This window comes from Podarcis muralis, chromosome 4 (genome assembly GCF_964188315.1).
Source record: "Podarcis muralis chromosome 4, rPodMur119.hap1.1, whole genome shotgun sequence".
NCBI lineage: Eukaryota > Metazoa > Chordata > Lepidosauria > Squamata > Lacertidae > Podarcis > Podarcis muralis.
This window is the reverse complement of record NC_135658.1, coordinates 24,201,782-24,224,087: the sequence shown is the minus strand read 5'-3', so window position 1 is coordinate 24,224,087 and position 22,306 is coordinate 24,201,782. Positions and strand designations below refer to the sequence as shown.

Here is a 22,306-nt window from a genome sequence, read left to right as displayed (position 1 = left end):
TCTTAGGGTATTTCCTGGAGCAGGCCAGCAGATGATGGAGAGGAGGAGAAGAGTTGGGTAGTTCCTCTTCCCATCACCAAATAAGGGGAGTTTTAGACATTCCCTGCTGTTTCTGAATTGACTTTGGATAGTACAGCGTTTTACATTGGCGTACGACTTGATTTTTATACCTGGTTTTTGTTATACTGCATAAGATTCCATATCTGCTTGTTTTTCCTTAAACAAACTCTTCAAAACTGCCCTAGGATAGTAATAAAGGACATGAACTTCTGCTGACCTAAGAACTTAAGAAGAACCGCACCAAGGGTGCATCTTGTTCAGTATCCTGTTCTGGGAAGTCTGCAAGCAGGCATGAAAGCAGCAACCCTCTCCAATATTTGTCCTCCAGCAGCAACTGGTATTCTGAGGCATCCTGAACATAGAGGCCCCTTTTAGGTTTTGCAAACTGGACCTGCTGCAACAAAATTTTGCAGTGTGGAGTGCTGCTTTTCCGGGTGCTGGCCAGGCCGCCCCGTCACCTTCAAGGATATTCTTGTCTATTACCCCTCCAGCTTGGTTTTCTGTGCACTGCCCCTCCTCCGCGGCAGCTTGGCCACTGAGCATGCTCAGTCCTCATTGGGCTCTTTTGGATTCTTCTCCCTCCCCAAATATTTTTGTTCTTCTGCAGATCTTGGGTTTCCTCCAAAGCCTGCTGCTACCTCGCTTTTGTGCATAGGTGGCACTGTTTTTGCAGTGCCAGAATCCACATGCAGCAAACGAATGTGTTGTTAAGAGTATAAATAATGCAATGTGGTGCCCTGAGGCTGATGGGATCTGTGGCAGGGGAGCATGTATGTGAAGTCTGGTATGTAGGTTGACTAGTAATATACAAAAAAGGCTGAAATCTTAGAAATCACACCCCCTGAGTATTGCTTTTTCATATTCTTCCACCTGTTCTAACTCTTAACATTCAAAACATGTTTTGGGATGAGCCCTGGTTGAAAGTAAATGCTGCACTTGCTGTGTTGACTCCGCTCAATACTACAGCTAATTACACTATTTCTAGAGAACTTGTACATAAATTGATGGCTAAAAAAGACCATTTGTAAAATCTGTACTGTGCCCTGAAACACTTTTGCATATATGTTTATGGCAGATGGTGGTAAGCATTTCCTTTATTGCGTAGCCTACTGGTTTTCCAGTGGAATCCTGATCATGATACAGGTAACCTTTAACAACGTATAGCAATTAGCTCCCTTTTTATTGTTTCGGATCACAGGATCTGTGATCTTCCATTGCTCATCAAACAAGAGCTCAGCTTAAACTCTGGAGTTTAGCATTGGGTTATCAGTGTGGTGTAGCAGATAGCATTTCAGGACTGGGCGTGAGAGACCCAGGTTCAATTATGTGTTCCACCATAAGGACCAGCAAGTCTCACCTTTTTGGAGGGATCACTTAGCTCTGGCCCAGCCATACAGTAAGGTGAAGTGTCCAGGTTTGGGCAGCAGCATGAAAGAAACAGAATACAGTAGATGAAGACAGGAATTAGGGCCATAGCATCAGCTTTGCCAGCAGAGTATCTTAGGTTCAATCCCTAGCATCTCCAGGTATGGCTGGGCAGATGTGTGTCTGATAATAATAATAATAATAATAATAATAATAATAATAATAATTATTATTATTATTATTATTATTATTATTATTTAGTTATACCCCGCCCATCTGGCTGAGTTTCCCAGCCACCTTGGAAAGCTGCTGCCAATCAGTGAGAGTGAGATGGACCAATGGTTTGACTGAGTGCAAGGCAGCATCCTATTTTGTTAATGGAGTAGCAAGATTTTTAAGAGGTTAGATATATTGTTTGGGTATGTTCAATGAAATACAGGGAAATTAGAATAAGCAGAGTGTTATCAACCAAAGGCACCACACTTAAGTCGTTTGGATCATCTCTTGTGCTATAAACACCTAGAGAATTCCAGTGTAGAAACTGCACTATGCTACAAAATTTTCCTGCACTTCAGAACATGCTTTGGTGTGTGGGCTTGCCTTTGTGTGTGAAACCTGGCAGAAGAAAGAGTGTGATTTATGAGTCAGATATGTTGGGGGCTCAGAATATGTTTCAGCATACATTCTCTCCCTCCCCCCCCCCCCCATTTTTGTTTTTTAAAAAACGGGCCCTGCCAGATACTATTCCAGAATAAATAGTGCGAAGACTAAAAGGAACCAAGCTGGGAAGGAAATCTCCTATTTGCAGGGTTTGCATTAAAATGTCATTAAATCCCCGCAAGCGCATTCTCCTTGGAGAATTGCTGCAGCAGGCTCCCAGATTGCTTATTGGGATTTTAATGCCTGCCTGGGTTATCACAGTACACTTCATAAATATTTCCCGTCCTGATCATGTTGGGGAAAGAGGGAGAGAAATGGGGACTTCATATATGTAGTTTTCTCCTGGACCACAGCCCTCAAGCACAATGCGAGACTCCTGTCCTGGTAAACATTTCACTTTTGCCCATTGCATTGGCCCTTCAAAGTCACGGACTTTGAGCATCTGAAATCCTGTTCGACCGTAGTTCTGGTGGCAATAAGAAACCATGCCTTAGCTTTAGATCAGAGGAGTAACTGTGTTAGTCCTTTCTTATAAAAGCAACACAGAAATCCCAATGAAAATCCTCATCATTATATATTTTACATGGCTGTTTATTTGCACACATTTTAAAAATTTACATATGGATGTTTTATGATGGCCTATACTAATAATGCCTAGTAAAGGTTTGGCAAACTAAAGGCAACACACATTCTTGAGGCACCTTAGTGACTATCAAATTTATTCTGGCATAAGCTTTTGTAAATTGGAGTCCAGTTAATCCAGTGCATCTGATAAAGTGAACCGTAAGCCACAAAAGCTCACACAGTAATATATTTACTAGTTTTAAGGTGCCACAAGATTATTTGTTAACATACTGTATGGAGCATAGCTGAAAATGTTTTATTGTAGTACTGCCAATGCCTCCTATATAGATTTTTATTTCTGTGTGGGGCCAGGCTAGATTCCAGTGAGTATTTGGATTATCCTTGTCAGACTATTAATGAGAGCATAAGTATATGAATACAAGTAACTATAAAATGAGACCGCACTATTTTGCAGTATCAAAATACTGTAGCAAGGAAACATTTGCTCAGGTATGTATTCTCACTATGGTTGCCTGTAGACATCCAGTTGGGAAGCTTTTATACAGGGAAGGAGTGGGTTCTTATTTTCATGCGTCTGATGTGCCACAAACATTTAAGTTTCCTTCTTTGATCTCATCCTCCTGTAAAAAGTTTCAGTTCAACATTGGCATGCATGCTTCTTGCCACAACTTTGAGACAAATGGGATACTTGTGGGAATGAAATCTTCTGACCTTGGTGTTGTATCCAATGTTCTCCCTTCTCAGAGCAGACCCAATGAAAAGGACTCACTTAAATTTAGCAGGTCTGCTCCTGAGTAGAACATATTTAGATACAACCCTCGATTTGCAAATGTGTAAGTGGGAAGCCTCAATCCCGTATGAACAGAATTGAGCACACTATAACGTTTTGTAGTGAGTCTAAGGAGTTGCTGGTTTTTAGAAATTGGTGGCAGGTGAATCAGTGTAAATATCAGCTTGTGAACATGATCTTGCGTAATTTCAGATATCGTAGAGCTGAGTTCTGATAGCTACTTAAAAACGCACCACACAGAAAATGTGTAGTGATTGTCCACACAATGAACTCATTTCCCTCTGTGGGTAGTAAGTATAACTAGCTTTACCATGTGGCCAAATTGTTACAGATACCTGGTGGCCCACATCTGTCCCATGGTGAGATTATAAGTCATCGCCATGTGGTGTTCTCTGTCACCTTAAATTGCATAGACACCTCATATTTAAAGAGGATGACTTGCAGTCATAACACAGGTATGCCCCTAATGCCTTTGAAAAGCAGCCTGTTCAGGCATTGTGACTCTGTGTAAGATAAAGCTGTTGGTTTGGTGTTAGCAAAGCTGGGGAAAACTGGTTGCCTGAGCCTCTAAAAATGCTCTTCTGGAGCACAGGAACAGTATACAGTACAGTAAGCTCCTAATCACCTGATGATGGGTGATAAAAGAATAATAATGCTGGCTTTTTGGAATTGAAAATATTTTTTTCCAGCTGTGGAGTTAGCTGGGTCAGATTGGGGATTTTGCTGTATACTATGCTGGTGATACACTGTACTGTTTATTATATATTAAATTTCTATCCTACCCTACATCCAAGGATCACAGGGCGGCTTACAATATAAAAACACAATAATACATAACATAGTAACAGTAACAACAACAACAACAACAACAACAACATAACACCCCCCCACACACAGTTTAAAAGGCCATAGATTGTTTAATTAGCCAAAAGCCTGGGAGAAGAGGAATGTCTTTGCCTAGCGCCCAGAAATATGTAACAAAGGTGCCAGGTGAGTCTACCTAGGGAGAGCATACCACAAACAGGGAGCCACCACAGAAGAGGCCCGTTCTCATGTTGCCACACCCTCTCGTGGAGGAGGCAGATGAAAAAGGGCCTCAGAGTATAATTGCAGGGTTCATATCTATTTATATATGGGGAAACGTTCAATTGTAATATCTGACTAACCAACCTCCTGGGTGTATTCTGTCTCTCACAAAATGAAAGCAGAATGCATACAGATCTGGGGTGTGTGTGTGAAAATATGCAGTGAAATGCATCAGTGTTTAATAGGTTATCCCTAAAATGGAATAGACAAGATAAATGGGTGGGGTAGATTTTGCAGGAATGGGGTGAGAAACTATGGTTTGTGTCAAGCTTCTATCAAAACTTGGCCTATTAAGAATTATCATTGTGAAGTCTGCTACAGGTCTTCTCTAATCACATCTTTTGAAACCAAGAGAAGACAAATGACATTGTATGCTGGAAGATCTGTGTCTTCCCCCAAGTGGGCTAACTTCCCTTCGTATAAACAGTGCTGCAAAAATACAGGTACTTGATGCCGATGGTAGAAATGTGAACTTTTTAGGTAGCCAACATTTTCCCTCAGTGCTGGGACTTGGGTAGTTGCCTCAGAGAATTTGAAAGAGAGAATTTCTGTGATCTGGAAAGGAGCTTGTGAGTCATCAAGCTGAATAGAGAGGAAGATATTTATATTAATTATCACATCATGTCTCATGCATCAGAGAGAGGGTTTAAGGTTGGTTATTTCATGCAAATAATTTAAATTGGTTTAGGGAAGCGAATGCTTTGAGAATAAGACTCGAGCGCTTCAAACAGATGCACAACATACTGACTAGCAGGGGTTAGAAATTTGCAGTGACTTAAGGCCCCTGTAGTATGTAATAGGCACATTTCTGAGAACTATTATACACATTTCCTTTTAGGATAACAACTTTCCTAAAAGGTAACTTGTGATAATTCTGACTTGCATAACTATTATACAAGTGTAGGCTTTTCAGCATTCTAGAAGTGTTTATACATATTTAGTAGCAGGCAGAAATTCAATAGAGGAAGCTTTCTAAAGCGTAATCTCAAGAAAAGCTGCATATTTCGAAATTCTTCCTCATATCTGTTTGGCGCAGGAAAACAAAGGTTTATGTACCTGTTAGTGACTGCTGCTCCCCATGTGACAAGCTGTTCTTGTTCATAGATCATTTTTCTATGTGAATTCATTCACGAACCTAAGGACAGTTTGTTATAAAAGCCGGTTGCTGCCAGGACAGCTCAGGCGTTGTAATCAAGTGAGTACATTTCATACTGTGACAGCCATGTGTCGGTCCTTTGTATTCTCCATTGTTTGTTATCAGAGGTGTTCATAATACTGTACTGTAGTTGTTTCCCTGTATCTCACATTTGCTTTCTGCTGGAGCATAGCTCAGGGTGACGTGCGGCTAGCTGGCTGGGACTGATGGGAATTGTAGTTCAAAATAGTTGGAGGGCACCAGGTTGGCAAAGGCCAGGGGATTCCTCCCTGCTTCCTCTGTAACCGTGTGTATGTGAGTCGAGGAGAGGTAGGATGCTTTTTGAAATAGTATTGCTTCAGATGGCTTAGCTCTTTCTGCCCTGACTTCTTCTGGGCAATAAGATTGGATCCTGTTTTGTGTGTTTGAGTCCTCTGCATTTCTGCTTTATTTGCTTTCCTATGCTTTTTATATAATCATAGAGTTGGAAGGGACCCCAAGGGTCATCTAGTCCAACCCTGTGCGATGCAGGAATCTTTTGCACAATCTTGAACCCACAACCCTGAGATTAAGATTAAGAGCTTCATGCTCTGTTGACAGAACTATGTGTTTTTATTCTTTTATTCTTACTGGTTTTAAGCTGTGTTTTTGTGTTATATATACCATTTTTTGAAACTTTACGCTATTTATAAAGGTAAAGGTAAAGGTACCCCTCTTGGGAGAAGGGCAATGACAGGCCTAGACAGCATCTTGAGAAGTAGAGATGTCACCTTGCCAACAAAGGTCCGTATAGTTAAAGCCATGGTTTTCCCAGTAGTGATGTATGGAAGTGAGAGCTGTACCATAAAGAAGGCTGATCGCCAAAGAATTGATGCTTTTGAATTATGGTGCTGGAGAAGACTCTTGAGAGTCCTATGGACTGCAAGAAGATCAAACACATCCATTCTTAAGGAAATCAGCCCTGAGTGCTCACTGGAAGGACAGATCGTGAAGCTGAGGCTCCAGTACTTTGGCCACCTCATGAGAAGAGAAGACTCCCTGGAGAAGACACAGATGCTGGGAAAGCTGGCGGGCACAAGGAGAAGGGGGCGACAGAGGACGAGATGGTTGGATAGTGTTTTCGAGGTTACCAGCATGAGTTTGACCAAACTGCGGGAGGTAGTGGAGGACAGAGGTGCCTGGCGTGCTCTGGTCCATGGGGTCACGAAGAGTCGGCCACGACTAAACGACTAAACAACAACAACAAAAGGTACCCCTGCCCGTACGGGCCAGTCGTGTCCGACTCTGGGGTTGCGTGCTCATCTCGCTCTAGAGGCTGTGAGCCGGCGCCATCCGAAGACACTTCCAGGTCACGTGGCCAGCGTGACGAAGCTGCAGCTGGCAAGCCAGCACCAGCGCAGCACACGGAATCGCCGTTTACCTTCCCGCTATAAAGTGGTCCCTATTCATCTACTTGCACTTAAGAGTGCTTTTGAACTGCTAGGTGGGCAGGAGCTGGGACCGAACGACGGGAGCTCACCCCGCCGCGGGGATTCGAACCGCCAACCATACGATCGGCAAGTCCTAGGCACTGAGGTTTTACCCACAGCGCCACCCGCGTCCCTTAATGCTATTTATAGGTGCTTTCAAATAAATAAAAATACAGGATTCCTTTAAGGCTGCACATTTTGGAGCTCATCACACCAAACACTGAAACATTGAACGTCCATGTAAACATGCCTCAAACAGAGTTGCAGGGATCTTGAAATGCTTCCAGAAACTTAAAAAAATGAGTTTGTAAGGGTCAGCAGGGTACGATCAGGTTCACTTCAGGTACTGGGTTAGCTTGTCTCATTCTGCATGATTTTATATCGACACCCTTGTCACCCTTAGACTTTCAGACTGCGGCTGCCAAAAAGCGTTCATATGGTAATTATTGCTGAGAGGACAGTGGAATTCCAGCACACAGTTAAAATGGGAAAGCTGACAGCGGCCAGGGTTCACTTTTTGGCCTCCTACGAAGGAGGGTTGCTCTAGCCTTTGACATCTCTGTTAAGTTGTGGGTGAACATATCAGACGACACAGCGATTCTTCAAACAGCTCTTGTTTATTCACAGGCCAGAACAGAACTGAACTGAAGGGTTCAGCCAGTCTGCTTATATAGAGCTCCACTAGAACGCAACAGTAACCATTTTCTGTAACTATCCAATCACTGAACGTCACTTTCAATCCCTTATTTGCATATGTGGACCTGAGTGAAAACTATCTACAGTATCCCCCTGCTGGCCCAGGGTGAGAACTTCAGTACATAACAATCTCTGTGATGGAAACTGGAGTAGAAAACCAGTTCAGTTTTTAGACTGAAGTGCCAGACTCAGAGGGATGCTGGACTCTGTATCTGTTTCTGTGGTCCTTTGTTCTCTTCCTGGAGGCCTGTTCTCTTCCTGGAGGACATTTCGAAGAAGGAAATGGCAGCGAAACAAAGTCACTCACTGTGGGATCCCTGGTTCAGTGGAACTGATGCTATCTTGACAAAATGTCAAGACAGGAAGAACATATATTGAAACCCTGTTTAAATATGGTCATATTCAAACGAAATTAGCATTTCGTGACAGGAACCATGTAAAGTGAGGTAAGTTCATAATGGAGGGAATGTTCTTCGTTATATCCCATAAACGCACGGGAAAAGGCTGCATGTACAAATGTAACATTGGTTGTACATCAGTGTCAAAGTTTCCACATAGAACCCTGGAAAAATTAAAAAGGCGGTTCTGCCTTAGGCCTCTTTGCAGAACTAACCACAAGACCTGAGTCGCTTCGAACAAGGCAGTCGGTGTTAACTTGTCTTTTGGTTTGCAGCTCAGGAATTTCTCGAGACAGCAAGGCCAAAATGTTAAGAACTGGAGCTAGTGCAAGAGGTATTGATGTTCGTTTTTTGGAACCGTGTACGTATTGTGGCAGATTTATTTGTCTCCTATCTCACATAAAGACATGTATCGGTGTGACTGGCTTCAGGTTTGCCTGAACTAAGATGTCCAAATTTGATTTTTAGTGTTCCTATTTCATTGTTTACCAAATGTGGAAAGATAAGAACGAAATGAAAGGAATGTTGACAAATGAACAGGAGAAAAAGTGAATTTTATTTAAAACAGTGTTGACTGTGTCTGAGAACTTCTTTCAGATCCACATTTTCCCCCAATGAGCACCTTCATGTGGTATTTCTAAATAGTGCTAGAAAAACTTTAAATTTTGCATATGGCAATGAATTCTTACATAAACTCTATACAGGGCTCTTAGAAATTGAAAACATTTCCCCTGCTTTGTTTTGAAGCACACACTAGTGAAGATTTTTATTATTACTGTATACTGATTCCTAGGGTGGGCTATAATTGGATGATACCTTAATATATTCTGTTTTTGGCTTGGTCCTGCACAGTTGCATGTGACTTCAGTGTTGCTATGTGTAGGATTGTACATGTTGTAATTAGATTAAAGATAGGATACTTATCTAAAAATTAATAGTGTGCCATTGTACTTCCATGCTACAAACATTATAACTTTCATGATTACCTAGGTGAAAATTTGAGTAGTCTTAGGTTGCGACACTAAACACAATTTCTTTGGAAGCTGCATTGAAATCTTGGGCAATTTTTATTATCCCAGCCATAGGCCAATGTAAGTTCATCCAACAGCAGCTATGTGTCGGTTAGCACAACATACCATGTTTAAATCAACACTAATATGCCAATAAAAACTGCAATATCAAAAGCAGAGAATACATTCTCAAATTGCCCAGGATAGCTGATTACATTAGAAACAACCCAATTGAACCTTAACCTCTCTTTAGCTATTGCAAAAGATGCTTCTCCCCTGACCACAAACCCATTTCTGTGCGCATATTTTATTCTCTGTGTCCAGAGATGATATTTTTTTTAGGAGTGGCCTGAATAAGGAACATTCTAGTAAAGACCAAAGTTTGTTTTTCCTCTTTCTTTAAAATATTTATATACCATTTTTCTATTAAGATACAACTAGAGCGTAGAACAGTAATAAAACACATAAAAATATCAAATATAGAGAAGAATCACTGCAGAGTGGATAAATGGCTTAGCCTTAGGACCACCTCTCTCCATATGCAGTTACCCAGACTTTGATATCATCCACCAAGACCCTCCTTTGTGTGCCTCCTCCACGAGATGACCCATTCCTTTTCTTCATTGGCTCCCCATTTCTGAAATGCTCTCCCCAGGGAAGTTTGGCTGGCGCCTTCGTCATACACCTTTAGGTGCTGGACAAAAACTTTCCTCATCTTCCAAGCATTTGGCTGATTGACATCCTTTTCAATATTTTGCAGGAGAGGGGATTATTCATTTGTTTTTGTTCTTATTTTTGTGTTTTTTATATTATAATTTAATGTTGTGAACTGCCCTGAGATCAACAGGTCTAATAGGACTGTATATAATTTTAATAAATAATAAAATAAAATAAAAGTGCAGGCAACCAGCAAGTAAAAGAATTAATAGGCCCAGCAGCTTCAGCTGCAAATTTATCAAGGAGGAATCAAAATAGGGGATGGGGAAGCTGTGGCTCTTCAGATGTTGCTTGATTACAATTCATGAAGGTCCTGCTGGCTGGGGTTTATGGGAGTTGGGCTCTCAACAACATCACTTTTGCTGCCCTTTCTATATGAATTGCTTTAAAACAAGCAAACAGATGGTCTTTACACTGCTCAAAAGACCACTGAGACAGGCTTCCCTGGGATTTCCAAAGTTCGGCCACAGAGAAGTCTCTGCCTAGTTCATGCCAAACATCCTCATATGTTAGTGGAACATGTAAGAGAACCTGCTGTCCCAGGCTCTTTCGGGAGGAAGAGTGGGATATAAGTTGAATAAATAATAACCTCTGAAAGTCATGATGAATGGGCAGGCTCATATTGAGAAGACCATTCTTCAGGTATTCTGGTCTCAAATCATCTTATTATTATTACTGTATACCGCCCTATACCTGCAGGTCTCATATTGGACAGGAATGGTGAATATACAGGTCATGGGCTGCATTCAGCCTGTAAAGTTGTCTTCGGGGGCCTGCCAGTCCTCTGCCAAACTTTGATGTCTCTTCTATTCCCGTTTCCTTAGCACTAAGTCATATTAGCAGTGGTGCCATGCCAGAGAGAGAACAGGTTATTTTGCAAGCTAAGTGGAGGGCTTTCCTACTTGTTGCAGTGCTGGACTGGGAGAAGCGCTGCAATCGTGAGGAAAAATAATTGGTTCTGCTCTTCAGAATCCAGTCTCTGAAGAGTGATCTTTTCTTACTCAATGATTCCCTTTCCACTGCTGCTTCTTACTGATCGACAAGCATCAATCCTCTCTGTATGTCTGGTACAGTAGGTATGTGGTTGTGAATGACTGAGAGCCTACATTTTAATGGTATAGCTTCTTCTTGGGTTTATTCATAATAAACCCAACTACTGGTGATTGAGTCAGGTTGTGCAGAAAAATATATATATATTCCTGGTGAATCCAGTAACTGGAATACAGAAGTTGGTCATCTGGGTAATGTGGATTGAACATTGTGGATATGTGATGTGAATGGATACTAGTGTAGCCTGCTGTAGGGTAAAGATGTTTAGGACTTTCAACTTCTTCCTTGGCTGTATTTATATGTTTTGGTATTTCTTCACACTTTGAATGAGTTTCACTCTGGGTGAACTTTTAAATTCACTTTTGTCGTCATCTCGTTGCCCTTGAGAGGGAGTTCACGCTGAGAAACAGTATCTGAGAGCCAGTAATTTGCTTCAAGCTTTCCTACATGTTTTGAGGTCTCTGAGTGGGGTTTCTTCGTCATTGGAACTTGGCACATTTTGCGCTGGCTCACTTGCAAAGAGACGTATCCCTGGTAGCAGTTTGGAACAAGTTTAGGACTGTCTGAGCCATGTCATTTAAAAAAATCCTGCTGGGAAAGTCCTGAAGTCTAGGAGGATGGGCACACTCTGCCAAGTGTTAATCTGCTTGCTTTGTTTGTGTACATTTGTGTGCGCATGCACACTCTTCTGGTTAAACAGAAGCTGGAATAAAGAAGCATGTCAAAGTTGTGCTGCAACACTACAACGTCATAGTCCTGGGCTGAAAGCCTACTGGCAAAGTGTCTTGTTTAAAACATCAGAGTTTTTTAAGCAAATGGTTCTTTCCACCCAAGTTTGATTAAATGGCAAGTGATCTCCTGCTGGCAAATGTAAATTATAGCCATAGTCTTGCATAACCTTTTCACCCTTCCACTATTGATGATATATAATGTACAAGCTTTTCTTTTCTCAACCTTGCAACAACCCTGGGAGCTGACTTGGGATGTAAGAAGCAGCTCTGTTTTTGTTCCACTGCAGTTCACCGGCTGTCATCGCGCCACTCCTTGGTGTGTGGAGTGCCTCAGGGTGCGATACTCTCCCCGATGCTTTTCAACATCTTTATGCGCCCCCTTGCCCAGCCTGTCCGGAGTTTTGGGCTGGGTTGCCATCAGTATGCCGATGACACCCAACTCTATCTGTTGATGGATGGCCATCCTGACTCGGCCCCAGACACACTGACCAGGTGTTTGGAAGCTGTGGCTGCGGGAAGCTGTGGGAGCCGGTTGAAGCTAAATCCTTCGAAGACAGAGGTCCTGTGGCTGGGACGGGGCGATATGGGATTGGGGGGGGCAACTCCCATCTCTTGCGGGGGCGCAATTAGTGCCAGCACCATCCATTAAGAGTTTGGGTGTAATCTTCGACACCTCCCTTTCCATGGAGGCGCAGATTGCAGCTACAGTGGTGCCTCGCAAGACGAAAAGAATCCGTTCCGCGATTCTCTTCGTCTAGCGGTTTTTTCGTCTTGCGAAGCAACCCCATTAGCGGCTAAGCGGATTAGCGCTATTAGCGGCTTAGCGGCTATTAAAGGCTTAGCGGCTGAGCTGCTAAAAGGCTATTAGCGGCTTAGCGGCTTAGAAAAAGGGGAGGAAAAGCGGGGGGGGGGAAATGGCAAGACTCGCAAGACATTTTCGTCTTGCGAAGCAAGCCCATAGGGAAATTCGTCTTGCGAAGCACCTCCAAAACGGAAAACCCTTTCGTCTAGCGGGTTTTCCGTCTTGCGAGGCATTCGTCTTGCGGGGCACCACTGTATAACAAAGACGGCATTTTTCCATCTCCGCCAAGCTAAGCAGTTGGCTCCTTACTTCTCTCGCCCTGACCTAGCCACTGTGATCCACACGACGGTCACCTCCCGACTGGATTATTGTAACTCGCTCTACGTGGGGCTGCCCTTGAGACTGACCCAGAAACTCCAACGGGTGCAGAATGCTGCAGCGAGACTCCTTACGGGGTCTTCGTTGCGAGATCACATTCACCCGGTGCTATACCAGCTGCACTGGCTCCCGGTGGAGTACAGGATCAGGTTTAAGGTGCTGGTTTTAACCTTTAAAGCCCTATACGGCCTAGGACCCTCGTACCTACAGGACCGCCTCTCCTGGTATGCCCCACAGAGAAACTTACGGTCTTCAAATAAAAACATCTTGAAGGTCCCAGGCCACAGAGAGGTTAGGCTGGCCTCAACCAGAGCCAGGGCTTTTTCGGCTGTGGCTCCGATCTGGTGGAACACTGTCACAAGAGACTAGGGCCCTGCGGGACTTTACATGTTTCCGCAGGGCCTGCAAGACAGAGTTGTTCCACCAGGCCTTTGGCTAGGGCACAGCCTGACTCCCTCCTTCGGCAATCTTCGCGGAGCTCTGGCCCAATGGTTGCCATTGGTTTGATTTGAATTAATTTTATAATGAATGATTTTAGAGTGTTGTGTTGTGTTGTGTTGTGTTGTGTTGTGTTGTACTGTTCTGTTGTACTTTTTTATTGTTAGCCACCCTGAGCCCGGCTTCGGCTGGGGAGGGCGGGATATAAATAAAATTTATTATTATTATTATTATTATTATTATTATTATTATTATTATTATTATTATTATTATCTTTCAGTAAAAATAATATTATTCATCTTGCTGTTTGTAGCGCTAAAATTACATAATTGACATTGTCATTATGTTATTCCATCCCATTCATTTTATTACAAAGGAAACAGTGTGAATATGGTGGTGGTGGGGAAGTTATCAATTTCATAGTGTTTGTGGACAGAAAGCAACTGTAACAGTGAATACCAATTGTATTTGCTGGATTGATTTCCATTCCAGGCATGGGATGAATAAGTGAATATTGGCAATTTGTGCTTCAATTTCCTCCAGAATTCTCCAAAACCCCTAGAGTAGAATGAGTCACAATATTCCCATTTTGCAGGTGGAATGAGGCTGACAGCTGATCTTCTGACCAAGGTGCTAGACTTGGGCTTGAACCCTATTTTCTAGGGCCCACACTATGGACTTTCTTTTCAGGCCTGTACTTTGTTTCTTAGGACAGAAGGAGCAGTTTCATACTTTGACTAAAGGACTTCTAGCCCAGTACTGTCTCCTCTGATTGGCAATTGTTCTCTAGAGTCTTCAGCAGATGCCTTCTAATATATGCAGAAACATTTGTATGACCACTAACCACCCTCTCTCTTAATTTTTAACTTTTCACCTATTCTTGGGTAGGGGAAGTAACTGGTTTTGCTTTTGCTTTATTGTGAATTTTGCATTTTGTCTTTTTATGTTGAGAACCACCCTGTGATCTTTGAATGAAAGGTGGTACATAAAGGTAATAAAATAAATGAATAATCTAGCTTTCGGACAGAAAACAAAATAAAACTTTCTTCCACAACTGTTCTTCATTAGCTTGCTTTCTTTCAGTTTGCAGTGCTTGACTTGGGAGGAAGCCTTTCCTTTTTATTATGACTGTTTTCCAGAAATTTTTGGGCGCAAAAAAAGAGAGCACTTTTTACTCCGAGGAGCTTACAGAATAAAGTTAATTGGCATCCAGCTCAGTTCTATAGTTCAGGGCCTTAGTAAAGGTGTGGAATATATCTTGATTCAAGCAAAACAAATTGATTCAAACCATTACTCCAATATCACAGACCCTTGCATGGCACAGCATCTGTGTAAGATTGCGTCAGGCAGCTTTGCAACTGTGCTTTGTGAAGCTGTTCCCTTGACAGTGAAAAGACTAGAGGCTAGAGCCCAAGGAGCTTTGTATCAGACAGAATTAAGTGTTAAGAAATATGCTTTTTCCAAACACCAAACAGTTTGTGTTGACAGTCCCAGTATGCTAATATTAGCTTTCAATGGGTTATCTGTTTCTAAAGTCTTTAATTTGTTGTACCCCAGTTTATAATCGAGAGACAATGGGAGCCAGGAAGAAAGTGATATACCATAGTCCAAACTCTGCTTCATGTGTGTGTCTGTGTTTTGTCTGCATCAGTTTGTCCTGTGAGATACCTGCCTGCCTGCAGGTGAGAGTGTTCCTGCTAAATTTATATCAAACTAACTATCAGCTAATCTTTCTACTAACAGCTAGTAGAAATGGAAGAATGTTAGCATCTTTCTGGAGGATAGCCAGGCTTGAGGTGCTTAAGGCTGTGATTGCAATCCTTTCCCCAGCTCAGCTCCTATCCCATTACTTCATTAGTTCTAACCCTTCTCCCCTCTATTTTTGTACTTGTGTCACAATGTGTGTGTATAAGAAAACCCTCAAACCCTGTAACCAAATCTTCAGTTTGGGTAGGGTTGATTTATGAAACAGGATAAAGTAGTAAAGTTGTTTATTATCATCATCATCATCATCATCATCATCATATTTTATTTAAAAGCATTTATAAATTGCTGAATGTTTAAAAATCTTAATCAGAATACGAAAGTAAAAGGTAAAGGTACCCCTGCCCGTACGGGCCAGTCTTGACAGACTCTAGGGTTGTGCGCCCATCTCACTCAAGAGGCCAAGGGCCAGCGCTGTCCGGAGACACTTCCGGGTCACGTGGCCAGCGTGACAAAGCTGCATCTGGCGAGCCAGCGCAGCACACGGAAACGCCGGTTACCTTCCCGCCAGTAAGCGGTCCCTATTTATCTACTTGCACCCGGGGGTGCTTTCGAACTGCTAGGTTGGCAGGCGCTGGGACCGAGCAATGGGAGCGCACCCCGCCGCAGGGATTCGAACCGCCGACCTTTCGATCGGCAAGCCCTAGGCGCTGAGGCTTTTACCCACAGCTCCACCCGCATCCCCTAATACAAAAGTACATGTAAACAAAACAGTATGATAAAAAAGAGAGACAAAAATCAGTAAAGTAGTAGTATAAAAACAGATGAAACACAGTAAAGATAGGGTCCAATCTTATGGGTCCAGGGCAGTAGCAAAAAAAAGCCCGTTTTTTGTTTCACTACCTATTTTGTATGATATGGTGCCATGAGTAAAAATTTTCCCAGATCTCTTAAGTGGTCTTACAGGTCTGTACAGGGGTAGGTGATCTTGATCTGTTCACAGGTAACCTAGTCTATTCAGTGGATCAAGTGCTTCTGTGGCCACTGGCTGACACAATCAAATACTGTATTTCCTTTAGTTCAGGAAATAGCAATGGAGGCAATGGCTGCTTCTGGGTGACCAGTTTAATGAGCGTTTAGTCTAATCTGTTTGTGGACAGATTTATATGTTGTTGGCTATTTGTCCTGATTTGATTGTGGGGGAGATTAGACAACGTTGTGTCAACCAAGCAAGTGGTGTTATCCCACACTCTCCAGTGCATTTTCCTATGACTTTCCCTATATATAAAAAAGTATGAACTTCTGGGGAAGCAGGCATTTTTCACAAGAGCTCCAAATCAGCGTTAGTTGTGCAACCTGAATTTGTTGGGGTGGGATAGAATTCTACCTGGAAATAATGACAGTCTGAAGGCGCCCAGTATCATTGCTAAAGTGTATATATTGATTGAAATGCAAGTAGGAACTAATGGGCCTCAACCCAGGCTCAGATACAGTAATGGGAAAATTTAGTTGGATTATCTGGGTTCTCCCCACCCCTCAAGTCAAGAAATGTATATGCAAACTGGCTAGTAATTCCTGTACGGCAGGAAGTTGAACTAGTTGTCCTTTGGAGGTCACATCCAATTCTATGACTCTAATAAATTTTGAGGACTGGTAACTTGTTTGCAAGTCTCCATATACTAGGGTTGTCATCTGGCTAAAGAAAACTTAGCTGATTAATCATATAAGTGTTAATCTGTTTCAGCAGTTTATTATTGTTATTTATTAATTGCCTTCTGCGCAAGCGTTTCAAAGTGATGAACAATAAAACTGTGAGATGCAGTTAACACAAATGAAAAACAAGGGATAGTTTTAGAAAGCAAAAACAAAACGAAATCAACATCCATGTTAGAGACCCATTCATCTAGCTGGGAAAGCCTGTTGGAACAAAACTGTCTTCAGTTGTTCCAAAAAGGGCAAATAGTGGACACTTGTCATCTCTCAACAGAAATGCTATACTGCAGAATAGGAACAGCCACACTGAAAGCCCTATTCTGAGTTAGTATGATGCAGACTTTGATATCTTTGGAACTTTTAGGAGAGCCAGTTTCTCAAGTAACCTGATCTTGAGTTAGTATATATGAGAAAAAGATGTAGCTCTAAATTTTAAAAAAGTTACTTGTTATTAGATTACGCATGCATATGTTGCAGTTAGGCATGAGTTTAGAGCAGGGGTCCTCACTGTGGGGCTTGCAGACACCAGGGTGCCCCCCATCTTGCCTACAAAAAGGTCCTGTGCCCTTTCCTCCTCCTTCAGATGTGGCAGCCATTTTGTGTTGGTCACACACCTCACAGCCACCATTTGTGACTAGTGCCTGCACAAAATTCCAAATGTGCACACTGGTGCAAGAAACCTCACCATCTTGTTGTAGAGGCCTTCTCCCTTCTCACGCACTGGACTGAATGCCTCTTAACATATGCTTGCGATCTGCAGTTTATAAGTACTTATATTAAACACTTTGCCAAAATATTTTAAATTCCTTTATTTAACCGATTAAATGATGCCCTAACACCTACCAGTCTGTATAAGGCTACAATCTTGCAGTTACTTATTTGGGATTAAGCTCTAAGGAAGGGAGTGGTATTTTATTTTTTTTATATTTGGTGTCTCAGGAGACAGTTCTCTTTTCTCTGGATTTCATCAATCCTGCATGTTGGACATAGTTTAGTAGTGTATTTTTAACTAATCCCAGAATGTGTGCTCGTGCTGATATTTTTGTTGCTCAAACTGCGAGTGGAGCATGTTACCATGAAGCATTAATTGTGTTATAGTGGAACCTTATGGAAAGCAGGTTTCCTATAGTGAGTGTATGTAATATATATATATAAATATAGCTAGCAGCAGGTGCCAGACTGGGACCTCCAAGCAGCAAAGTCTTGTAAAGTCCAGACAGGATACGGTTATTAACAGTGGGCACATTACTCTGTTGTCTTTATCTTGTTGTTGAACCTTAATCCATTTTTAAGGCAGAAAACTTTGAGTCTGCAGACATACAGTTTACTTTCTGTGTGTGAGAGAGGACACTTCCATAAGAACAAGTAGGATCTGGAACACAATAAATGCCAATTAAGACCAGAGATGTAATTAGTCAGTGGGCAAACAACTTTAGTAACTCTTCTGGAATAAAACATGCTAGAGTCCAATAGTCCTCTATATTCCCTTACCTGGCGAACTACACATTGCCAGCATGGAATATTCTGCAGACATTTCTCTCTTAGCTTCTGAGAACTGGTGAAGCCATTTCTGCCAACCTGATGTTTTAGGACCTTCAAATGGAACTGATTTGGTTGTGGTGGTTATTTTTTCCCTTTTGTGTTTTTCTTCCATACAGCTGCTGTTGTGAAACATTTCTTACATTTTAATTTTGTTTCTGTTTTTCATCAGAAAATGAAGAGCTTGGCCCAAAGGCGTCAATCGGCACCATCCTTGGTTCTCAGCAAAGCGCTGACCAAGTCCAGAACAAGTGTCAGGTAAGGTGGAATGTGTTGTTTCTGGCTGTACTTTTTTGCAGGTTTCCTGGCCCAGATCATAATGTGTTTTTGACAAGTAGTTAACCACACAAGGCTGAAACGCTGTCTGGAGAGAGAGTTGTTAAGCCACCCCCACAGCGGCCTTTTCCAGGTGGTATTGATTCTGAAAAGCACGTACATGTATTGAGCAGAATGTGATCAAGACTTCATAAACCAGGCTTCCCACATTTTAAGATATCTTGGATTAGAATGTTGATAATTGAAAAGTTACTTATTTACTTAAATGTATATCGTATCTTCCTTCCTAGAACGCAAAGGTGGCATTCAACTAAGTTTTATTCAGAGTAGACCCATTGACATTAAGGAACATGACTAAGATCCGTTAATTTCAGTGTTCTACTCTGAGTAAAACTTAGTTTCATACTACCTCAAGGCAGTATATACAGACCTGCTTACATTTAGCATCTTATGAATTGCCCAGGGAATGTTTTGTTCTAGGTTGGCCTATAAATGGCATACATACCTAATAAGATATTCCAGTGGGGAGCTTTGCAAGAAAATTAGTTATTTGACTTCAAGTGCAAGTAGTATACGGCCTGCAGGCTGCATGTAGCTTACATACCCTTTCTGCATTTTTTGACCTCTGGGTTATAATCTGTGGGAAAGCTGCTCCCATGTAGTCTGTGATTTCACAGGATTATGCAGATGAATAAAGTGCTCTGCAAGTGAAATTAGTATGGTGTAAAGGTCAGTTTGCTCTCTGAGGACCCCTGCCTGATATTGGGTGGGAGCCCATTGCTATTTACTGAATGAACATTTTCCTTTCACCCTTTCTCCCAATTGATCCCAGTCAGCGGTGTAGCTAGCCACTTGGGTGGCGCGCGCGTGTCCTGCAGCCGGGGGCGAGGCGCACTGCATGGATCCTCTCCACCGCCGCTGTAGGGTGGCTGAGGGAGAGGTGGTGGGGAGACAGAAGTCCCACGCTGCCGTTTTAGGTGCCTTCAGGTGCCCAAGCCACCGCATCACTCCCAGGAGACATGTGTGGCTTGGGCACGCTGCAGGCCCCGCGATAAGTGCCAGCCATGTTTCATTATGTTTGTTGACTGAACTAGAAAGTTTCGTGAGCCCAATTTTTATTAGTATTATTTTTTAAAACTCTTATTTTTGCCATTTTTTCACCCCCCTCAGTGATGACACCCAGGACAGCACGCACCCCCCTTCCTCCGCCACTGACCCCACTTTATCCTTTCCACCTTCCTGTAGGCAGGTTATGCTGTAAAACTGTGTGTTTGGTCTTACACCTTACTAGTCCAACCTCTGCCATACTGGCTTTCCACTGAAGACATGGCTCTGTGTTGAAAATGATTGGTGGGAGTGTGGTTCCCTGCTTTACCACCAACCTACCCATTGTTTTGCTGTGAAATTTTTTTCATTAGTCATGAATATGTTAGTTGGCTTATGAAGCTTTGAATTGTGGAGATGATTCTGGCCGCAGTTACAGTGGCGGAGGAAGGGGACGAGGGGGCGGTCCGCCCTGGGTGCCGCTGCTGCAGCTGTGAGCGGAGGATCCCTCCACTGCCACTGCAGCCACGAGCGGAGGACCGCGCAGCCGCGAGCAAAGGATCCTGCCACCGTCCGTACGGTGCCGTCTGTAGTGGTGCATGCACTGCTGGGAGGTTTGCCCTGCCCCTGTGGGCGGTTCGCCCCAGCCCTCATCACCTCACACCAGGTGCCGGAGAGCCTTCCTTCGCCCCTGCGCAGTTATCCATGCGCTAGGAACAGTTAAACATAACTCAAATGAGGTGTATAGGAGACTATCTTATCTGCTAGAGATGGTGGGTTTCAAACTTCCCATCTTCAGAGAACCACTTTCACATTGACTTGCCCGTCCCAGAAAGCCTGTCTACTGAATTCCTTTGCTTGTGCAGCAATCTGGAGCATATAGGGTACAGTCAGTTCATGCTGAGCACTGCGCTGTAAACTTGCTCTTCATGGACTGAGTGAACCATAGAGCACTTCTAGTACTTTTCAAGGTACTTTTCAAGGAAGCTTATACGTGATAGACTCGGAGCTCAAACTAATTTCTATGACACTGCATGCGACTTGAGATGTATCTGGATGATAAGATTTAGCTAATGCTTGTGCAGCATTTTCTACCTGCGTTGTCTGTCTTAAAGGACTTATGTATCAACTATCCTCAGATTAACTGGCACTGGAGAGATATGTTTCCCTCTCCACATTTTAATGTTCTATCCCAATAACCTTTTGAAGCAATTCCTACTAATTTATATGATAGTTCATATAATTTACAGGGATTGCATCTGTGAAAGTAATTGGCAAAATTACATAGGAGCACAGTTTCAATGAACTCTGAGCTCAGTTCAGTTGATTATTTTTTCTCTTACTCTCCCTTCCCCCGCTCCCCAAATTTCCTTCTCTGATTAACAAGAATTCATTTTCTTCATAATCAAACAAATGGTGTTTGGATATTCTGGTCTGTGCTCGGTAGATGCTTGACTCTTGTGGATAGCTCCTTTTTATAAGCAGAAAAGAGCAATGAGTGACATGACCTCTGGTATGTTCAGATCTTCAAATATTTTGTTTTTAAAGCTGTCTTAATACTTAGCACCCTTTTGTAGGCAAAACATTGATTTCAAGCTTAAATGGATTATAACTTTATTCTGGCACTAAATCCTGTTGTTGATACTTAGTGCACTGTCTTTTTAGTGGTTGATTAATGATCTGTAGATTACAAAACTCCTTTCCAAATCCAACTTACATCTGTGGGGGATTAATACGAATAGCCTTTCCTTAGCAGTTGAGTCATTTCTGTATTTATTAAACATAATGAGGGAGTTTGGTCAGGAAATATTTAGAAAACCTAGTAAGTTTATAGCTTCATACCATTTTATGGTCCATTCTCAAATGTCTTCTTAGTACATGTATATAAACAGTACCTCAACATAGCATTGGCCTATGGGATTATCCCACTTCCTCCTCCTCCTTTAAAAACTCCGAATGACTGTTTCTAGGATCCAACTATTCTAATGTCTGCAAGTAGATGGTATTAGCATTTTATAGAAATTACAGCATGACTGTAATCATGCCCTGGTTAGATAAAGGTAGATCCTGTTGACTTAGAATCATAGAATTGTAGAGTTGGAAGGGAATCTCAACTAAAGCATCCATGACAAATGGCTATTCAACCTCGGCTTAAAAACCTCCACTGAAGGAGAGTTCACCACGTCCCTAGGAACTCTTTCGTTGCATTACTATGAACAAGATAGATGGATATTTTTGTGCACATCTGCAATTTCCATTTTGTAGAAAGAAACGTGGCAGGAGGCACCCTATCCTGCTCTGTCCCCAAGGTTCCAGGTTGATACTTTTAGAAACATTGGGTGGTGTTCCCCTGCAAAGAACGGCCCGGCCATGTTTGTTAATTTCATTGGGTGTTGTTGTTGTTAGTCATTTAGTTGTGCCCGACTCTTTGTGACCCCATGGACCAGAGCATGCCAGGCACTCCTGTCTTCCACTGCCTCCCACAGTTTGGTCAGACTCATGTTGGTAGCTTCGAGAACACTGTCCAACCATCTCGTCCTCTGTCGTCCCCTTCTCCTTGTGCCCTCCATCTTTCCCAACATCAGGGTCTTTTCCAGGGAGTCTTTTCTTCTCATGAGGTGGCCACAGTATTGGAGCCTCAGCTTCAGGATCTGTCCTTC

The 22,306-nt window shown here is 42.5% G+C and overlaps 1 protein-coding gene across 3 annotated transcripts in view; it reads left to right on the top strand.

The window, feature by feature from the left end:
* The window catches only part of ARHGAP20 (Rho GTPase activating protein 20), an 81,078-nt gene that overhangs the window by 2,662 nt on the left and 56,110 nt on the right, over positions 1-22,306 (top strand). For all 3 annotated transcript variants that reach the window (XM_028726260.2, XM_028726258.2, XM_028726257.2), the window contains exon 2: positions 18,499-18,584. In XM_028726260.2, coding sequence (XP_028582093.2) covers positions 18,502-18,584 — 83 coding nt within the window. In that variant the 5' untranslated portion in view covers positions 18,499-18,501. The remainder of the gene's footprint in view (positions 1-18,498; positions 18,585-22,306) is intronic.